Source organism: Bufo gargarizans, chromosome 4, assembly GCF_014858855.1.
Source record: "Bufo gargarizans isolate SCDJY-AF-19 chromosome 4, ASM1485885v1, whole genome shotgun sequence".
In the NCBI taxonomy this organism is placed as follows: domain Eukaryota; kingdom Metazoa; phylum Chordata; class Amphibia; order Anura; family Bufonidae; genus Bufo; species Bufo gargarizans.
Genome location: NC_058083.1, coordinates 510,962,133 through 510,979,076, shown reverse-complemented (window position 1 = coordinate 510,979,076; position 16,944 = coordinate 510,962,133). Strand labels below are relative to the sequence as shown.

The 16,944-nt window shown below is 45.9% G+C and overlaps 1 protein-coding gene across 1 annotated transcript in view; it reads left to right on the top strand.

Annotated features, from left to right (window-relative positions):
* Window positions 1-16,663, top strand: part of BPNT1 (3'(2'), 5'-bisphosphate nucleotidase 1) — a 29,414-nt gene extending 12,751 nt beyond the window's left edge. The window contains exons 4-10 of the mRNA XM_044289493.1: window positions 2,903-3,007; window positions 4,665-4,772; window positions 7,866-7,914; window positions 8,704-8,795; window positions 12,292-12,489; window positions 13,773-13,878; window positions 16,210-16,663. Of these exons, the coding sequence (XP_044145428.1) occupies window positions 2,903-3,007; window positions 4,665-4,772; window positions 7,866-7,914; window positions 8,704-8,795; window positions 12,292-12,489; window positions 13,773-13,878; window positions 16,210-16,358 (807 nt within the window). The 3' untranslated portion in view covers window positions 16,359-16,663. The remainder of the gene's footprint in view (window positions 1-2,902; window positions 3,008-4,664; window positions 4,773-7,865; window positions 7,915-8,703; window positions 8,796-12,291; window positions 12,490-13,772; window positions 13,879-16,209) is intronic.
* The last annotated feature ends 281 nt before the right edge of the window (window positions 16,664-16,944 follow it).

Below are 16,944 nucleotides of genomic sequence, written 5' to 3'. Positions count from 1 at the left end.
CAGAATAGTGAGTGCAGCTCTGGAGTATAATACAGGATGTAACTCAGGATCAGTACAGGATAAGTAATGTATGTACACAGTGACTGCACCAGCAGAATAGTGAGTGCAGCTCTGGAGTATAATACAGGATGTAACTCAGGATCAGTACAGGATAAGTAATGTATGTACACAGTGACTCCATTTACATGGTAGAATATACACAGTAAAATGAGGAGATGTCCCTTTAGGGCAGCACTTATGTACACTGACAAAAAAAAAAATCTTGCACCAAGAAGGAGTTGTTGGAATGAAGCTTTCTATGTGTGACTGTAATGATGATAAATGGAAGTGATTCCAATATTAGAGGAAAGGAGAAGTTTATTGGATAAAACTGTACAATTGAAATGAGGCTCTAGGACTCTGATGGCCGCCTCTAGCCTGGATACAAGATGAGATACGGCCTCTAGCCTGGATACAAGATGAGATACGGCCTCTAGCCTGGATACAAGATGAGATACGGCCTCTAGCCTGGATACAAGATGAGATACGGCCTCTAGCCTGGATACAAGATGAGATACGGCCTCTAGCCTGGATACAAGATGAGATACGGCCTCTAGCCTGGATACAAGATGAGATACGGCCTCTAGCCTGGATACAAGATGAGATACGGCCTCTAGCCTGGATACAAGATGAGATACGGCCTCTAGCCTGGATACAAGATGAGATACGGCCTCTAGCCTGGATACAAGATGAGATACGGCCTCTAGCCTGGATACAAGATGAGGCATGGCCTCTAGCCTGGACACAAGATGAGGCATGGCCTCTAGCCTGGATACAAGATGAGGCATGGCCTCTAGCCTGGATACAAGATGAGGCATGGCCTCTAGCCTGGATACAAGATGAGGCATGGCCTCTAGCCTGGATACAAGATGAGGCATGGCCTCTAGCCTGGATACAAGATGAGGCATGGCCTCTAGCCTGGGCACAAGATGAGATCGGGCCTCTAGCCTGGGCACAAGATGAGATCGGGCCTCTAGCCTGGGCACAAGATGAGATCGGGCCTCTAGCCTGGGCACAAGATGAGATCGGGCCTCTAGCCTGGGCACAAGATGAGATCGGGCCTCTAGCCTGGGCACAAGATGAGATCGGGCCTCTAGCCTGGGCACAAGATGAGATATAGCTGGGCATGGGGGTACACAGATTCTGTATTGTAACCTACAGCACATTTGTCCACAGATGTCACAGCTGGGCCTGTAAACGCTGGATTGGTGATAAATCTGGTGACCGAGCAGCCAAGGAAGTGTAGTAATCTGGAGGAGACATTCTTGGGAAACCCTTGCTGTGTGAGAGCGATCATTATCCTGCTTATAAATGCCAGTTGGAAGCCTTGCCATGAGAGGACCACACGTGGTGGCAGGATGTCCTGCACATATCGCTGAGCTGTTAGTTGTCCGTCGTATCACCACTAGGGGTGACCGACTGTCATATGCGATGCCTTCCCAGATCATCACACCAGTAGTCGGGGCAATATGTCGCTCCACATCATGGGCAGGATTCAAGCATTCATCACGAGGCCTCCATACTATAACCCAACCCATGTGGGATCCCAAACAGAACCTGGATTTGTTGGATTCCAGTCCAGGTTTCTCATTCACAACACCATTGCAAATTAAGGCAGCAGTGGCTGACTTTCAATGGAAATTTCTTTCTCCTAAATGCCTGGAAATGGTCCGAGCAGAGAGAGGGCTCTGTAGTGAAGGTGCCACCAGTGTCTGGATGGTGGACAGCGAATCTGTGAGAGCTACTCATGATTGTCGGCAGATCAAACCGTCCTCTTTATTAGTGGTCTGTCTGGGATGTCCGGAGCCTGTTCGCTGTATGTGCATGCCCTCACGTAACCACTGCTCCCAACACCTACTAACAGCTAGTTCATAACGGCCAAGATGGTGGGCAATTCATCGATATGACCATCCTGCTTCTCTCAGTCCAATAATGCTCAACCACTCAAAGTCTGTCAACAGAAAAAATCTTCAACAGCATCATAGAGGCATGTCCAGCAGTCAACAATCATTCACCAAGAGGTACACTTCCCAAAAGTAGCCTCTGAGAGCCTTTTCATAGTGCAGCGGGAAAGCAGTTTTAGGCTACTTTCACACTTGCGGCAGTGTGATCCGGCCAGCAGTTCCGTTGCCGGATCCGCCGATCTGGATGTGACTGAAAGCATTTGTGAGACGGAACCGGATGCGGATCCGTCTCCCAAATGCATTGCAAGAACGGATCCATCTCTCCGCTTGTCATGCAGATAGACGGATCTCTCTTGTATTTTTTTCACAGTTTTCCCGGTCTGAGCATGTGTAGACCAAAAGGACGGATCCGTCCTTCAGGTATTTCTTAATGCCGGATCTGGCACTAATGCATGTCAATGTAAATTAATGCCGGATCCGGCATTCCGGCAACTGATCAGGCATTTTGGACGGAGATAATACCGCAGCATGCTGCGGTATTTTCTCTGTCCAAAAGCCTGACAGTGACTGAACTGAAGACATCCTGATGCATCCTGAACCGATTGCTCTCCATTCAGAATGCATTAGGTATTGAGCCCCTTGGACGGAACTCAGTGTCGGAAAAGAATAACGCCCTCTTGTGGCCAGACCCAGTATCTCATCAGACCACACCTGTAATCATTTACATATCTGCCTGAGACATAGCGGCATGTTGAGTTTTGCAGCAACACAATATTTCTATCTTGGTGCGGTATTTCATTGAGTGTATATGCCAGATTATAGGAGCTGCTGCAAATAGTTGCTCTTGTTCTGGAGGACGTGGTGGGACGGTGTATTAAAGTGCAGCCCTGGGATAGAAGGAGTGGACTTTTCTTTGCACTGGGGATGTAGCAGGATTTAACTGATGGCTCTCATTTCAGACTGGTGCCAACGACCTCCAGACAGCAGCGGATTGCCTGGCACAGCAAAGTATCTGCGCCTCTCTGGCAAGAAGGTTCCCACGGTTAACCATCATAGGAGAAGAGGTGAGGCCACTTTCTGGACCTATGTCCATACTACTCTGCACTCCCAGATATCGGACTCCCTTCATAATGCTTGTAGATTTGGATAGATAGACTTGGCTCTCCTCTAGATTGTATGGGGAGAACTCTTGACGGGTCATGGCCATCTTTTAGTAATGGTTTGTGCAGGCTGTGTTCAACTGTAGAACATAAAAACAGCGCCCCATAGGGTGATGACGTTTGGGTAAAGTAATAAAAATGTCTCAAAAAATGGAGGCTCAACTTGGGGGGTTGTGCTAAGTGTAGGCACGTACGGGGATGTTTTATGTGAATTAAACCACCTTTCTTTATTATCCATCACTAATAACAATCAATTTTTACCATCAGCACTGGGTGATCTCTAGTACTGTCCGTTCCACAAAAAAATAGAACATGTCCTATTATTGACCACATTACGGGCAAGGATAGGACTGTTCTATTAGGACTGTTCCGTTCTGCAAAATACGGAATGCACGCGGATTTCATCCGTATTTTTTGCGGTTCCGTTTTTTGAGAACTGCAAAATACATACGGTCGTGTGCATGAGCCCTAACAAAGTTAGAACCAGCCCTGTACCACACATGGGTCTAGATATCTCCCCATTTATTGCTCAGCTAGATTTATTTTAAGCGGTCAGCTTAGGGGATGTGTCCTTTCTGCTGCAGCTGGTGGTAGAACAAGGATGGAACTGAGCATGTGCGTCCATCTCAGTGAGCAGGACAGAGAAATTAGAAAAAGGGGAAACCGAAGGGGGCGCTCTACAGATAGATTTCATTGAATAACTCAGTAGCTATAATAAATATTTAATTACATGCAATTTCAAAAGTATCCAGGTGCTGGTTTGAAAACTCTAGAATAGTTTTAGTGGGACAACCCCTTTAAGTACTACATGCAGATGTTGTTGAAGAGGTTGCCTCAGATTTGACGTGGATTATGCCCTGTACATGGCAAAAGGTGAAAATCTGCACTGTGCTTTCAATGCAGATTTGTTTTGTTGTAAGGGTATTTTTAATAAAATACTCTATAAATAAAAAGACTCTCTTGTATTCCACCCTGATTGGGTGTCAGGCATGGGCCTGTGCCCTGCCAGGATGGCCGACCAGAGCCTACCCAATGACGATAGGTCAAAGTGATTTTGTTTTTACTATGTATGTGATTTGTCTGTATATGTCTTGTTACTGTATCACTGTTAGTACATTTTTATTCACTTAGACTGTGTTAAGCTTATCTTATTCCCGTATCTCAGAATTCACTGTAAAACACTTTAAAACACCTGTTTACGTGTATTGTACTGTCAAATGTCAGAATCTGCAATGCAAATCCATGGCAAAACTTCCATATCTGAATGTGGCCTTAGTCTCTGTTCACACTGCGTTTCTGGGTTTCGTTTGTAGCCTCTATTGACAGCTCCATCACCTTTGATGGCAAGAGTAATGCAGCACGCGGCGGTATTCCGAAACCTCAGTGTAAATCCACAGGACGCCATTTTTAGTCAGTGGATCTGATCAAAATTGATGAAATTCACAGATAAAACTGGAATATCGAGGCCCAAAATATTGCATCGATCGGGTAGCTACCACAAAGATCAGAGATCCTGATATGTATAAAAGCCTCCGCTGTTGCATTTCTTTTTGCTGCTCAGGATTTGCCCTCTGCAGAAGTACCTGAGGATCTGATCGAGACAGGACAGTCAGAAGAAATACTGAAGACCGTGTTTCCATCACAGTATAGCGACATCAAAGAAGAAGAGGTAACCCTCACCCCTGTGGTCATCACCTCCGCTACAGGTTTATACATGAGACATCCCTTTTTAAAACACGGCTCTTGGGGCAATCGGCTAATTCCCTGAGGATCACTCTTGGCAGCTCCAGAAAGAGCTGAGTATTCTTGGGCAAGCCACGGCCAAACAGACATTTTCCGTGCAGTAGCCACAGAGCAGCTCTCCATTGTGGCTCATAGATGGGGACTAAAGCGGGACTTCCTCCCTCTGTGATGTCCATATACCTTAACCCCTTCCCGACTGCCGGCTGGGTATATACGTCCTATCTGCACATGCCCCGTGCAGGTAGCACGTACATAAACGTTCAGGCAGCGCTTTAATCCCAGCGCTGATCAGCACAGGGATTAAAGCTCCTGCAATCTAGCAGGAGCAGGTCGGGTCCCGGCTGACACAGCGGGGACCCTGAGGAGAAGACGGGAGCGGTTTATTACCGCTTCTGCCTTCTCCTGTGCTGGGAGGAGAGCGCTGAACGAGCACAGATATGGAGAGCAGGGCCGCTTCCTCTGTTAGTCCCGGCAGTCATGTCTGGGGCAGGAGCAGAGCTGCAGGGTCTAAGGAGACCCTGATCAGCTCTGCCTGTGTGTCATGCCCCCACAGGGGGCTGTTTACCCCTATAACTGGGGCTCCTATGAAATTTTTTTTTTTAAAAGTCAGTGTCCTCCAGTGTCCTTTTTTAATAAACTCCTGGGGGACATATTATGTGCTAAAAATTTATTAAAATATAAGTAAAAAAAAAAAAAAAGTAACAATATTTTTTTTTTATTTAATAAAAAATGCAGTCGCTAACAGAAACATCACCATAGTCGCCCCATAGGCTCAATCCTATACATGTTACATATGAAAACGATTGTCACAAAAAAGGGAACCCATTGCAATAATTAAATGTTCTGCCAAATTTAATATTTAAGAAATAAAGTTATAATTTTAAAAAATTACTTTTTAATAATTAATGTTTTTCCTCCAAATTAAACCTAAAAAAGGGGAAAAAAATCTTGAAAAAAAAGACATGGTAATAAAAAGTCCTAAGTGTCAATAAAAAATTTTTTTTACAAAAATGACTTTGTTAGTCAAACAAATGAAAAAGCTACGGTCACTAAAACACCAGATACAAAAATGTGCCTGGACATTCAGGCCTTTTTGAGTCCGGTCATGAAAGGCAGGCCCATAAGGCAAACAGACAGGGGTTGTCTTTATGAGACATCACTTACAGTAAAGGGGTATTACTATCTGGGATATTGATGGCAGATCACTAGGGTATGCCATTGATGTCAGATAGCTGCAGGTCTTTTCTCCCGAACGGGGCACCCTCCTCTCATGGCTTCTTCCGAGCGTGCTTGCTTGGCTATTTTTGGAACTCCCATAGTGGTGAATGGAGAGGTGGCTGCACTTTTGCGGTGTGCTCTCCATTCGCTGCTATGGAACTACCGAAAATAGCTGAGCACATACGCTTGGCTGTTTGTGGAACTCCTATAGTGATGAATAGAGAGGTGGCTGCGCATGCGCAGTGTGCTCTACTTAAAGGGGTTCTGCAGCTTGTTTAAACTGATGATTTATCCCCCATTCAAGTGAACAGAGTTCAGCCGCGCCCAGGCCAGTTGATACTAGTCGTGACGTCACTGGGCCAGCGGTAAACAGTGAGAGGGCCGCGGCGCTTCTGGAGCGCTGCTGCCTTCTCAAACAGCTGATCGGCGGGACCCCTGTCAATCAGATGCTGATGATCTATCCAGAGGATAGATTATCAGTTTAAACAAACTGCAGAACCCCTTTAACTTTAGGGTGTCCCGCCTCTGGGACCTGCTGCTATCTGACATTGATGGCAGCAAAATTTAAAGGGGTTTTCCTAGATACTTTAAAAATTGTCTGACAGCAGGAGAAGTATGAAATAAAGAAAAAACCCTCGCTCACGTGTTAAATATCCTGATGCTCCGGCACGTGGCGTTCTGGTTCCTGCTGCTCTGATCGCCATTAGTTGGCTGCAGTGGTCATCTGAAGGACAAGGGCACGTGACAGCTGCAGGCCCAGTGGTGATCAAAGCAGCAGGAACTAGAACTTTACGTGCGGGAGCATTAGGATATTCAACACAAGAGGGAGGGTTTTTTCTTTGTTTCATCCGACATCTGAAATAAGAATCTAACACTTTGGATGGGACGTCAGTATCTGATCGGTGGGGTTCAGACCCCCCATATTTTCTCTGGTCAACTGTAGGAAGGGGCCTCCCATGAGCTGTCTCTGTGACGCCATGTCCATCAAACACATGGCCTTTGTGCAGTTCGGTCCAATTCAAGTGAATGGGGTTGAGCTGCAGTACCAAGCACAGCCACTATACAATGTACGGCGCTGTGCTTGGGATAGTATGAGAAGGCTGGAGCGCTAGTCTGAGCTAGATGTCAGGAACCAGACCACCACCAATACTAATGACCTATCTTGAGATTAGATCTTCAGTATTTAGACAGCATGTGTCAGCAGGATCAATCCTATTAAACCAGGCGTACTGCATGTTGGGGTTGCTCCTGCTGAATCAAACAATACCTTATTTATAGTGTATGTGGCACTGTTCCCAAGAAATGTATCGGGGAGATTTATCAGAACTGGTGTAAAGGAAAACTGACTTTTAGTTGTCCATAGAAACCAATCAGATTCTACATTTCATCTTCCTAAGTAGCTTTTAAAAATAGAAGATGGAATCTGATTGCTCGTTCGGTACAACCAGGCCAATTTTCCTTTACACCAGTTTTGCAAATGAGGTCATCGGAGCACAGAGGGTCAGGCCTGAGCTCTCGGAGCACCATATTGTCCCCATCCTCTTGAATGACAGGGGCAGACATCTTGCCTGGCCCTGTATTCTTGCCCCTGCACGCTTGTTTCAGCAGAGGATCTTCCACTCATTTGTCAATGTACCGCCGGAAGTGGAGGCGGTGGCTTCGGATGGAGTCAAGCAGACCTTCCCTAAAGCTCTGTTCAACCCTTTAATAGGGTTGATCCTGCTGACAGATGCTCGTTCAGTTCTGTAAAACCCATTTAATTCCTGCATTGCACTTATCCGTACATGTTTTTCCCCCCCAGCTGGTGGTGTGGGTGGACCCCCTGGATGGCACTAAAGAATATACCGAAGGTCGGTTCCTACTGCGCGACTGCTTAATTTAGCTGCTTCAAGCTATGAATATAATGTAAAATTCGGCAGCTTTCTAATTTTACTTTGTTCATTAATTCCTCACAGTTTTCAAGATCCCTGCTTGCTGTCAGTGAATGGGAATAGTCTCATCTACACGCAAAGGCTCAAAACTTGTACGGACCCAGTTTCTCCCGCGGCTCAGTGTTACGCCTATTGACAATCCTCAGTGGAAGGCCTCATTCACACAAGCGTATTTTCCATCTGTGTCCGATCCACATTTTTTGCGGATTGCACACGGACCCATTCATTTCTATGGGTCCGAAAAAAATAAAAATAAAACATGGACAGCACATGGATGTCATCTGTGTGCTGTCCGCATCTGTGTGTCCGTTCCGCAAATTATAGAACAAGTCCTATTTTAGGCCATTTTGTGGACAAGAATAGTGATTTCTAGTGATGGAAGTGCGAAAAATAGAGGATGCACGCGGCAGGTAACCGTATTTTGGGATCTGTGGTTTGCAGACCGTGATGACAGATACGGACAGTCTGGATTTCAGATAGATACATTTTACCTGCACTGATATACCAGACTGGATACCACTGCAGCAAAGCCCTGGCTGTGAGAAGTGTTCGTTCTGTACATTCTCCATGAATCTAAATATGAATATTTCCATTCACTGACAGCAATCGAAAATGATGCACTGATTGTAAAATGCTGCTCTATGTCCTGTCTCGTGACCGCTCACCCTGTGCCCGAGGTTTACGGACTCTGATACTTTTTGTCGGCAGGTCTCCTGGATCATGTGACTGTTCTGATTGGGATCGCCTACAAAGGGAAAGCGATTGCCGGGGTGATAAATCAGCCGTACTATAATTACCAGGTAACTGAGCTGTAATATACCGATAACCCCTGAATGGGACCATATGGAGTGTGTCCCCCTCGGACCTGACGCCCCTCTTTGGCAATGAATGCACATCGATCACCTATCCTTAGGGTACATTCACACAGCAGTGAAAAAAAACGGACATTAAAAAAAACGGAAACACTGTCAGTTTTTCATAGCCATTTTCCATCAGTGTGTGCATCCATGTTTTGGCAGTCTGTGGGGGAGATTTATTAAACTGGTGTAAAGTAGAACTGGCTTAGTTGCCCATAGCAACCAATCAGATTCCTCCTTTCATTCTTCACAGCTCCTTTGGAAAGTGAAAGGTGGAATCTGATTGGTTGCTTTGAGCAGCTGAGCCAGTTCTACTTTACACCAGTTTGATAAATCTCCCCCGATGTGTTTTTAATGGTCATTTTACCTCCACTTTTATTATCCTCCATGTGCACACACAGGGACACTCGCTCCCCAGCGTCCGCAGCAGGACCTGATGCTCCCGGCCTGATCATGTGACGTTGCCACACTGGGAGCTTCAGGTCCTGCTGCATCCAGTGAGGAGTGAGTGTCCCCGCACATGCAAGTGGATGAGGTGAGTATTAGGGTGGGTTCACATCACGTTTGATGCCTCCATTTAACGTATACGTAAGAACGCCATGTTCTTGTATCCTGCAGAGTCCAGTAAAAAAGTATACGTTTTTTTACAATAGAACTCTGTGGTGAATAGATGCCACTGTATAGCATCAGTCTGAGGCGTCCATTTAGCGCTTACGTTTTTTTTTGTATATGTTAAACAGATTTATTATTATGGTTTTTTTTTAACAGCCGTTAAAAATGGTTCCTTTGATTTCAGTGGGGTCCGTCTGGCCGTAAAAACAGTCAAAAATAAGACATGTCCTTTTTTTTTACAGCACTGGCCATTAAAAAAAAAAAAAAGACCCTGTGAACGGCCCTGTAGAGCCAGAAGTTGAGGACTACTAGACTAGAGTATATTAAAGGGGTTTTCAGCAGTACAGTGCTGATGATCTGTCCTCTGGATTGTTGGGGTCTGGCACCCCACTGTTTTGTTTGAAGAGGCCACGTTGCTCTGGTGAGCGTTGGGCCTTTTTCACAGCGCCATCCATTGTATAGTGGTCGTGCTTGGTATTGCAGCACAGACCCATTCACTTGAGTTGGACTGAGCTGCACAGAGGCCATACGACCGATGAACGTGACGTCACTGGCCTGGGAAAAGCCGCGGCGCTGACCAGAGTGCCATGGTCTCTTCAAACAGCTGAAAGGTGGGGGTGCCAGGAATTGGACCCCCGCACTGATCATATATTGATGACCTATCCTAAGGGCAGGCCATTAATATTGTACTCCCGGAAAACCCTTTTCAATGAAAAAGTGAAATTTAATTAATTAATTTTAACATTTAATTTGTTCATTAAAAAATATATGAACTAAAAGCGTAAAAAACGCAAATGCCTTCCTATTTGGCAGAGGGGTAACGACTAATTTCTGCTACCTTCCTCGTCTCAACCAGACAGGCCCTGTTCATTTGGAGGGGCCCCTCACAATACCCATACCCAGCAGCCTCTGCGGTCTTAGGTTCATTGATCCTAGAAGAAGGTCGCCGTGACTTATTAGCGGTCGATGCCTACAGTGCAGGTCGAGCGGTTCATCTTCTCAGATACGTGATAAGACGTACACGGAGGATAAGGGGTATTTCAGTGCAGTGTAAGGGTCACTTCTCGGCTGTCGTACTGCGTTCTGCAGCGTACTTTAACAACGTGCGGCTATTTTCAGAACTCCCATAGAAATGAATGGAGAGCGCACAGCGCATGCACAGGGGTCCATTCTGGAGACAGACTGATTTTGATATATATGGCATATACTAGTGATATGCCATCGACAACTGAGATGTCCGGCCTAGGAGCTGACTTAAAGGGAACCTGTCACCGGGATTTTGTGTATAGAGCTGAGGACATGGGTTGCTAGATGGCCGCTAGCACATCCGCAATACCCAGTCCCCAAAGCTCTGTGTGCTTTTATTGTGGAAAAAAAACGATTTGATACATATGCAAATTAACCTGAGATGAGTCCTGTCCCTGACTCATCTCACATACAGGACTCATCTCAGGTTAATTTGCATATGTATCAAATCGTTTTTTTAAAGCAATAAAAGCACACAGAGCTATGGGGACTGGGTATTGTGGTTGTACTAGTGGCCATCTAGCAACCCATGTCCTCAGCTCTATACACAAAATCCCGGTGACAGGTTCCCTTTAACTCCTGCCTGTAACGTGTGCCGTTCTAGCACGTGACCACTAAGGCCAGTGATTGTCCACAGTGATCATGGGACCAACCCACTTCTGGTCCAGCAGGGATCTGAAGCCACCAGGAAGGAAGCCGCCGCACTGGAACGGCAGGAGTGCTGCCTAAATGCTGTTTATGCTGGATAAGTGGTAGTCGGTCACCTCAGCCGCCACTTATTGTGGTGACACTCCAGTAGTCACGGACATCTTATTCTTCCGCTATCCTCCGGATCCTCTGGCAACACAGATTTTTGTCAGAACAAAGAAGGGGGTATCCCACTTAGGACAATCCTTGTCCATATCCGTCATCTATGATCTCAAAGCCGCTTGCACAGTAGTGCATGTCCATGTAAGGATAGGTTAACACTTGCGTTTACCTGATCTGGCAGGGGGTTCCGGCAGAGAGTTCACCAAATCCGAACTAGCCGGAGACTGCCATTCACCACTGGGGTCCATTGACTATAATGGGATCCAGCCACTTCCCGGCATGAGTGCTGGGTTTTGGCCGGACAAAAACCACAACATGCAGTTAGTGGGGTCCGGTAGTGAATGGTGGTATCTGGCTAGGACAGATCCAGGTAAATGCAGGTGTGAACCTAGCCTTAAAGGGGTTGTATCACTTCAGCAAATGGCATTTATCATGTAGAGGAAGTTAATACCAGGCACTTCCTAATGTATTGTGATTGTCCATATTGCTTCCTTTGCTGGCTTGATTCATTTTTCCATCACATTATACACTGCCCGTATCCAGGGGTTGTGCCCACTGCTGCAGCACTGATATGAGGTGGACGGGAGCTGCTGCGCATGCGTGCCTATCTGTGTTCCTGCGGTCCCAGCCACCAGAGAGGCCGGTAATTTTTCCTATAGTGTGGAAGCATGACCACTACCGATGGATTGCAGGGTGGTCGTAACCCCTGTAAACAAGCTGTGTATAAAGTGATGGAAAAATGAATCCAGCCAGTAAAGGAAGCAATATGGACAATCACAATACATTAGTAAGTGCCTCGTATTAACTTTGTCTACATAATAAAAAAATAGTTTAGTTAAGTGAGAGGACTCCTTTAAAGTCTTAACGCACAGTCTAATAAATTGTGGAATTGTACAAGAGCGCCACCCGTCTGTGGTGTGCACCGCTATGTCCTTGGCTTTCTTTAACCCCTGCATATCACAGGATCACTGTTGTTATTCTGTCATTTCAGGCCGGCGACAACACAGTCCTGGGAAGAACCATATGGGGCGTCCTGGGCGTTGGAGCATTTGGGTTTGAGCTGAAGGAAGTCCCTGAAGGCCAGCACATAGTCACCACTACCAGATCCCACAGCAGCAAACTGGTGAATGACTGCATCACCGCCATCAACCCCGATAAAGTAGTGCGCGTGGGAGGTGCCGGAAATAAGGTGACGATTGAGCTGAAAATAATAAGGCTTCATAAAGGGGCTGTCTCATGAAGTTGTCCCATGGATGAATAGGACCCATCTCTAGCAGCTGCAGGGGTTGTACAGTTTAGGAAACCCATTCTCCTACCCCCTTTAATGGGTCATGAGGAGATAGTTATCTCTCGGCCACAGCGGAGAGCGCCCCCGTCTCTGGAGGACCTGTCCTATCCAGCATTACACACATAACTACTGGATATGAATGGACACTGTGTAATGCTTCATTTTTCCCAGTGGTGGCGCTGCAGGGAAATTGAATACTTACCACCAAGTTCCCCCCTACAAATTATGATCACTCTACACCCAGGTGAAGAATGAAAGGCAGTGGCCATGCTCTCTTCATTCACTTCTATCACTCACTTTTCCAGGAAATCAGTGGCATATCTGCAATAGAAGGCAGACTACGTGACTGCTATGGGGCCCGAGGGGAGGGGTCCGGCACAGAATTTGCTCTTCTCTTCCCAGTGTGAAAACACTGCATTTTCACACAGCCACCACTAGAGGGACCCCAATGCACAGAGAATTTTACAGCTTTCATGGTAGTTGTATTAATTCTTAATCACTGAGCTCCCCCTAGTGGTGGCTGTGATTTACGATATCTGTGTATTTTGTGAAAACAATTTTCTGGTGTAAATACATTGAGAAATATGGTGTTCAGAATGAGCGCCATATATTTTAAGCACCAGTTCCACTTTTCAAAAATTAAGGTCGGATATTACACTTTGTATTTAATTAAAATTTATTTCACTCGAGAAAAAAAAACTTAAAATCTAAAGTCGTCTGCATTGCCTGGGGGTAACTGACACACAGTTTTTTCCATGGGAACCTATGAGATCTGTGTACGCCCTTGCAGGAAATTGTCAAATCTTCCATCTCCTCGCTCCCATATTGTTGCATTAATAAGTAGATTTCAGGGTTCTGGGAAATCAAGTGGCGTTGTAATGGTCAGAGGTTCCACCCAGCTTTCTCAGAACCAAATATAACCGAGGAACTTTTAAGCTAGGGCTACGTGTCTTGTCGCAGAAAAATCGTGCAATGCTTTTTATCATGAGAGTCTATGGTGTCGGCAACAGTCGAAAAAAATCCATCCAAGTTGGATTTCTGTGCAACTGTAGCATCACACTGCGACACCGTAGACTATCATTTAAAAAAAAGTTGCGCGACAAACACGTCACAATGAAGTTGTACCCTTTTTGTCGCTGTGTAGAGGCTCCGTCCATTTATACCGAGCATCCTATGTGTTTCAGATCATTCAGCTGATTGAAGGTCAGGCCTCCGCCTACGTCTTCGCCAGTCCTGGTTGCAAGAAGTGGGACACGTGCGCTCCTGAGGCGATCCTGCATGCAGTGGGGGGTAAGCAAGTGCATAATTAACAGTTCTGCAGCATTTTATTATACTTTGGGGGTCATTTATGTAAAAATAGTGGCACAGATTTTGTCGCAAAGGTGTATTGTGGCAAAATCTGCGACTTTTTCCCTGTTTATGCCACTTACTCCTTTTTTTGCCAGTTCCGAGAAAAGGTGGTGTGACGTGGTCAAGAAAGGAGGCGGACCAGCGTCTGATTCATCATTTTCTATACCTGTTTTTGGCATAGAAAATGACTTAAATCTACGCCAGCAGCCAGCGGTAAAGTGTCTAAGTTATGTAGAGGCGGGTGCCTCTACATAAGGGTCCATTTACACGTCCGTGGTGTATTGCGGATCCGAATACACCCAGCCGGCACCCCCATAGAACTGCCTATTCTTGTCCGCAATTGCGGACAAGAATAGGACATGTTCTATTTTTTTTGCGGAGCCGCGGCCCGGAAGTTCATAGTGTGCTCTCCACATCTCTTCCAGACCCATAGAGAATGAATAGGTCCGCACCCATTCCTGGTATTGCGGAACGGATGCGGACCCATTTGCGGACGTGTAAATGGACCCTAAGACTGGCGTCTAAATCGCTGGTCTTAGTAAATGTCCCCCTTTGTGTTTCAGTCGTGTTTAAAATTTCTGCTAGCGGTCAATGAATGGAAACATCCTTTGTTTACATCCGAAGGATGAAATCCCCTCCTGACCATTCCCAACTGACGGTGAGAGCTCTAATACACTGTCACGAGCTACGCAGCTGTGTCGGTGCCAGGACAGGTTTTCAGCCTTTGTGTTTTCATTCACTGAAAACAAGCAGTGATGGCTTGGATGGACTGTCAATATCAGATTGGTGGGGGAATATAACCCCAAGCAGTGATCAGCCATGTGCCTGCTACTGCAGCTTTCTGCTGCTCAGTCCCAGGATTTTTATATTGACGGCCATCAATATCTGATAGGTAGGAGCCTGGCAACTTGCATCACTGCCAATCATCTGCTTCTGGTGCCGAAATGACACTGCTCTGTCCATTGTGTAGTGGACCGAGCTGGTTACTGCAGTGCTGCGCCCATTCACTTCAATGGACAGAACTGTGTAGTCCCTGCACCTGCTTCCGGCACCAGAGCTACAGCAGAACATCTGATCTAATGGGGTGCAGGGTGTTGGACTGCCCCCTCCTGAGCTGTGTGGGGGCTTATTTCCTGTGGCCGATCTGTACTTTTCATTGATACCATTTTGGGGTGTATAACTTTTTAATCACTTTTTATAAAGTACGGGCGTTTTCGCACGCGGTAATGCCCATGATTATTTTTTTTTATTGCTTATCTATTTTTATTTTGGAGAAAGGGTGGTGATTTGAAAAAAAAAATATATATATATATATATATATATTAATATAATTTTTTTTTGTAACTTATTTTACACTTAAAGGGGTTGACCCATGAAAAATATTGTACAGTTTTCAAGCCACCCCCTACATCTGAATACTTTTTGTAATTGCATGTAATAAAAAATTTTGCATAGTCACTGAGTTATTCACTAAAGCATATCTGTATAGCGCCACCTGCTGTTTTTTTTTTTTTTTCCTTGTTTCTTTGTCTGGCTCACTGACAAGGCCGCACATGCTCAGTTTCATCCAACAACTGCCTCCTGAGCTGTGATAGGCAGAGCTGAGCCACGCCCCCTGAGCTGCAGCAGAATAGACACTCCCCTTGGGCTGCCAGCTTGATTTAAATCTAGCAGAGAAATGAATGGGGAGATCTTTGGACCCATGTGAGGTACAGGGCTGGTTCTAGCTTTGTTAGAAAGAGCTTGTATAATTTTTATTTTTTACATTAGTCATGGGATGACCCCTTTAAGGATCACGCCTGTCATAGACTCCAATATATTAGCATTGGAGTCTATGAGAATTTCACACTGTCCCTATAAAGCCCTGCCACAGGCTGGCTTTTCATAGGAACTTATGTGCAACAGCCTTGGATCATTCAGGAGCACTGAGGCTGCCACACACTGTATCCAGCTCCCCCGATCATTGATAGGGGGAGCCATTGCAGGCCTGGGAGCGGGCGCTCCCAGGTTTTTTAAGTCCCAGATTCCATGGTTGCATTTGAACACAGCAATGTGGCCCAATCAGTGAGGGTCCCAGGGGTTCAACCCCCACCAATCAGAAATTCTTGGCATGGGCTAGTAACATGCCATCATTTTCTGTGACTGGAATACCCCTTTAACTCCGAGGTTCTACTGGTCACCCAGTGACTACGCCTAGCTTCACACTGATATATAGGCCCCCTGACTGGACCCCGGGGCTTCTCACCTATATTATACCCTTGTCTTTCCTAGGTAAACTCACCGATATTCACGGCAACACATTCGACTACCACAAGGACGTGAAGCACATGAACTCGGCCGGGGTTCTGGCAGCTCTGCGCAATTACAGCTACTACGCCTCCCGAGTCCCAGAATCTGTGAAACAAGCGCTGGTGCCCTAAACATGAAACGCGTTGTGTACTGCGTCTTAGGTGAAAGGAGACACCCGGGGTTATTGGTCTCCAACCTGTGGCTTTCCAGATGTTGCAAAACTACAACTCCTAGCATGCCCTGACTGGTTGGGAACCATTGTCCTGGGGTGGAGATTGAAGAGGAGTAGTCTGTAAGTTGTCGCTTTCAACTCTGGAGAGTCAGGAGAAGTTTTCAGCCAGTTTGGTAACGGCTGTGAAGGGTTAATATTTTTGTACGCAGTTTTATGGAACTTTTTTCCCCCCCAAGGGACCAATCAATAAAAATCTGATATGTAGATTGTCTCCTGATTTCTTTACATTGTTATATATATATATATATATATATACACATTATATTAAAGAGGTATCCTGGGAGTAGAATATGGTGGCCAGTCCTCAGGATAGGTCAACAATCTATGATGGGTGGGGGTCTGACTCCTGGCACCCCCGCCAATCAGCAGTTTGAAGAGGCTGTGACACTCCGTTGAGCGCTGCAGCCTCCTCTTAGGCCAGTGACTGGGCCGCAATACCAAGCACAGCCACTATACAATGTATGGCGCTGTGCTTAGTATACAAT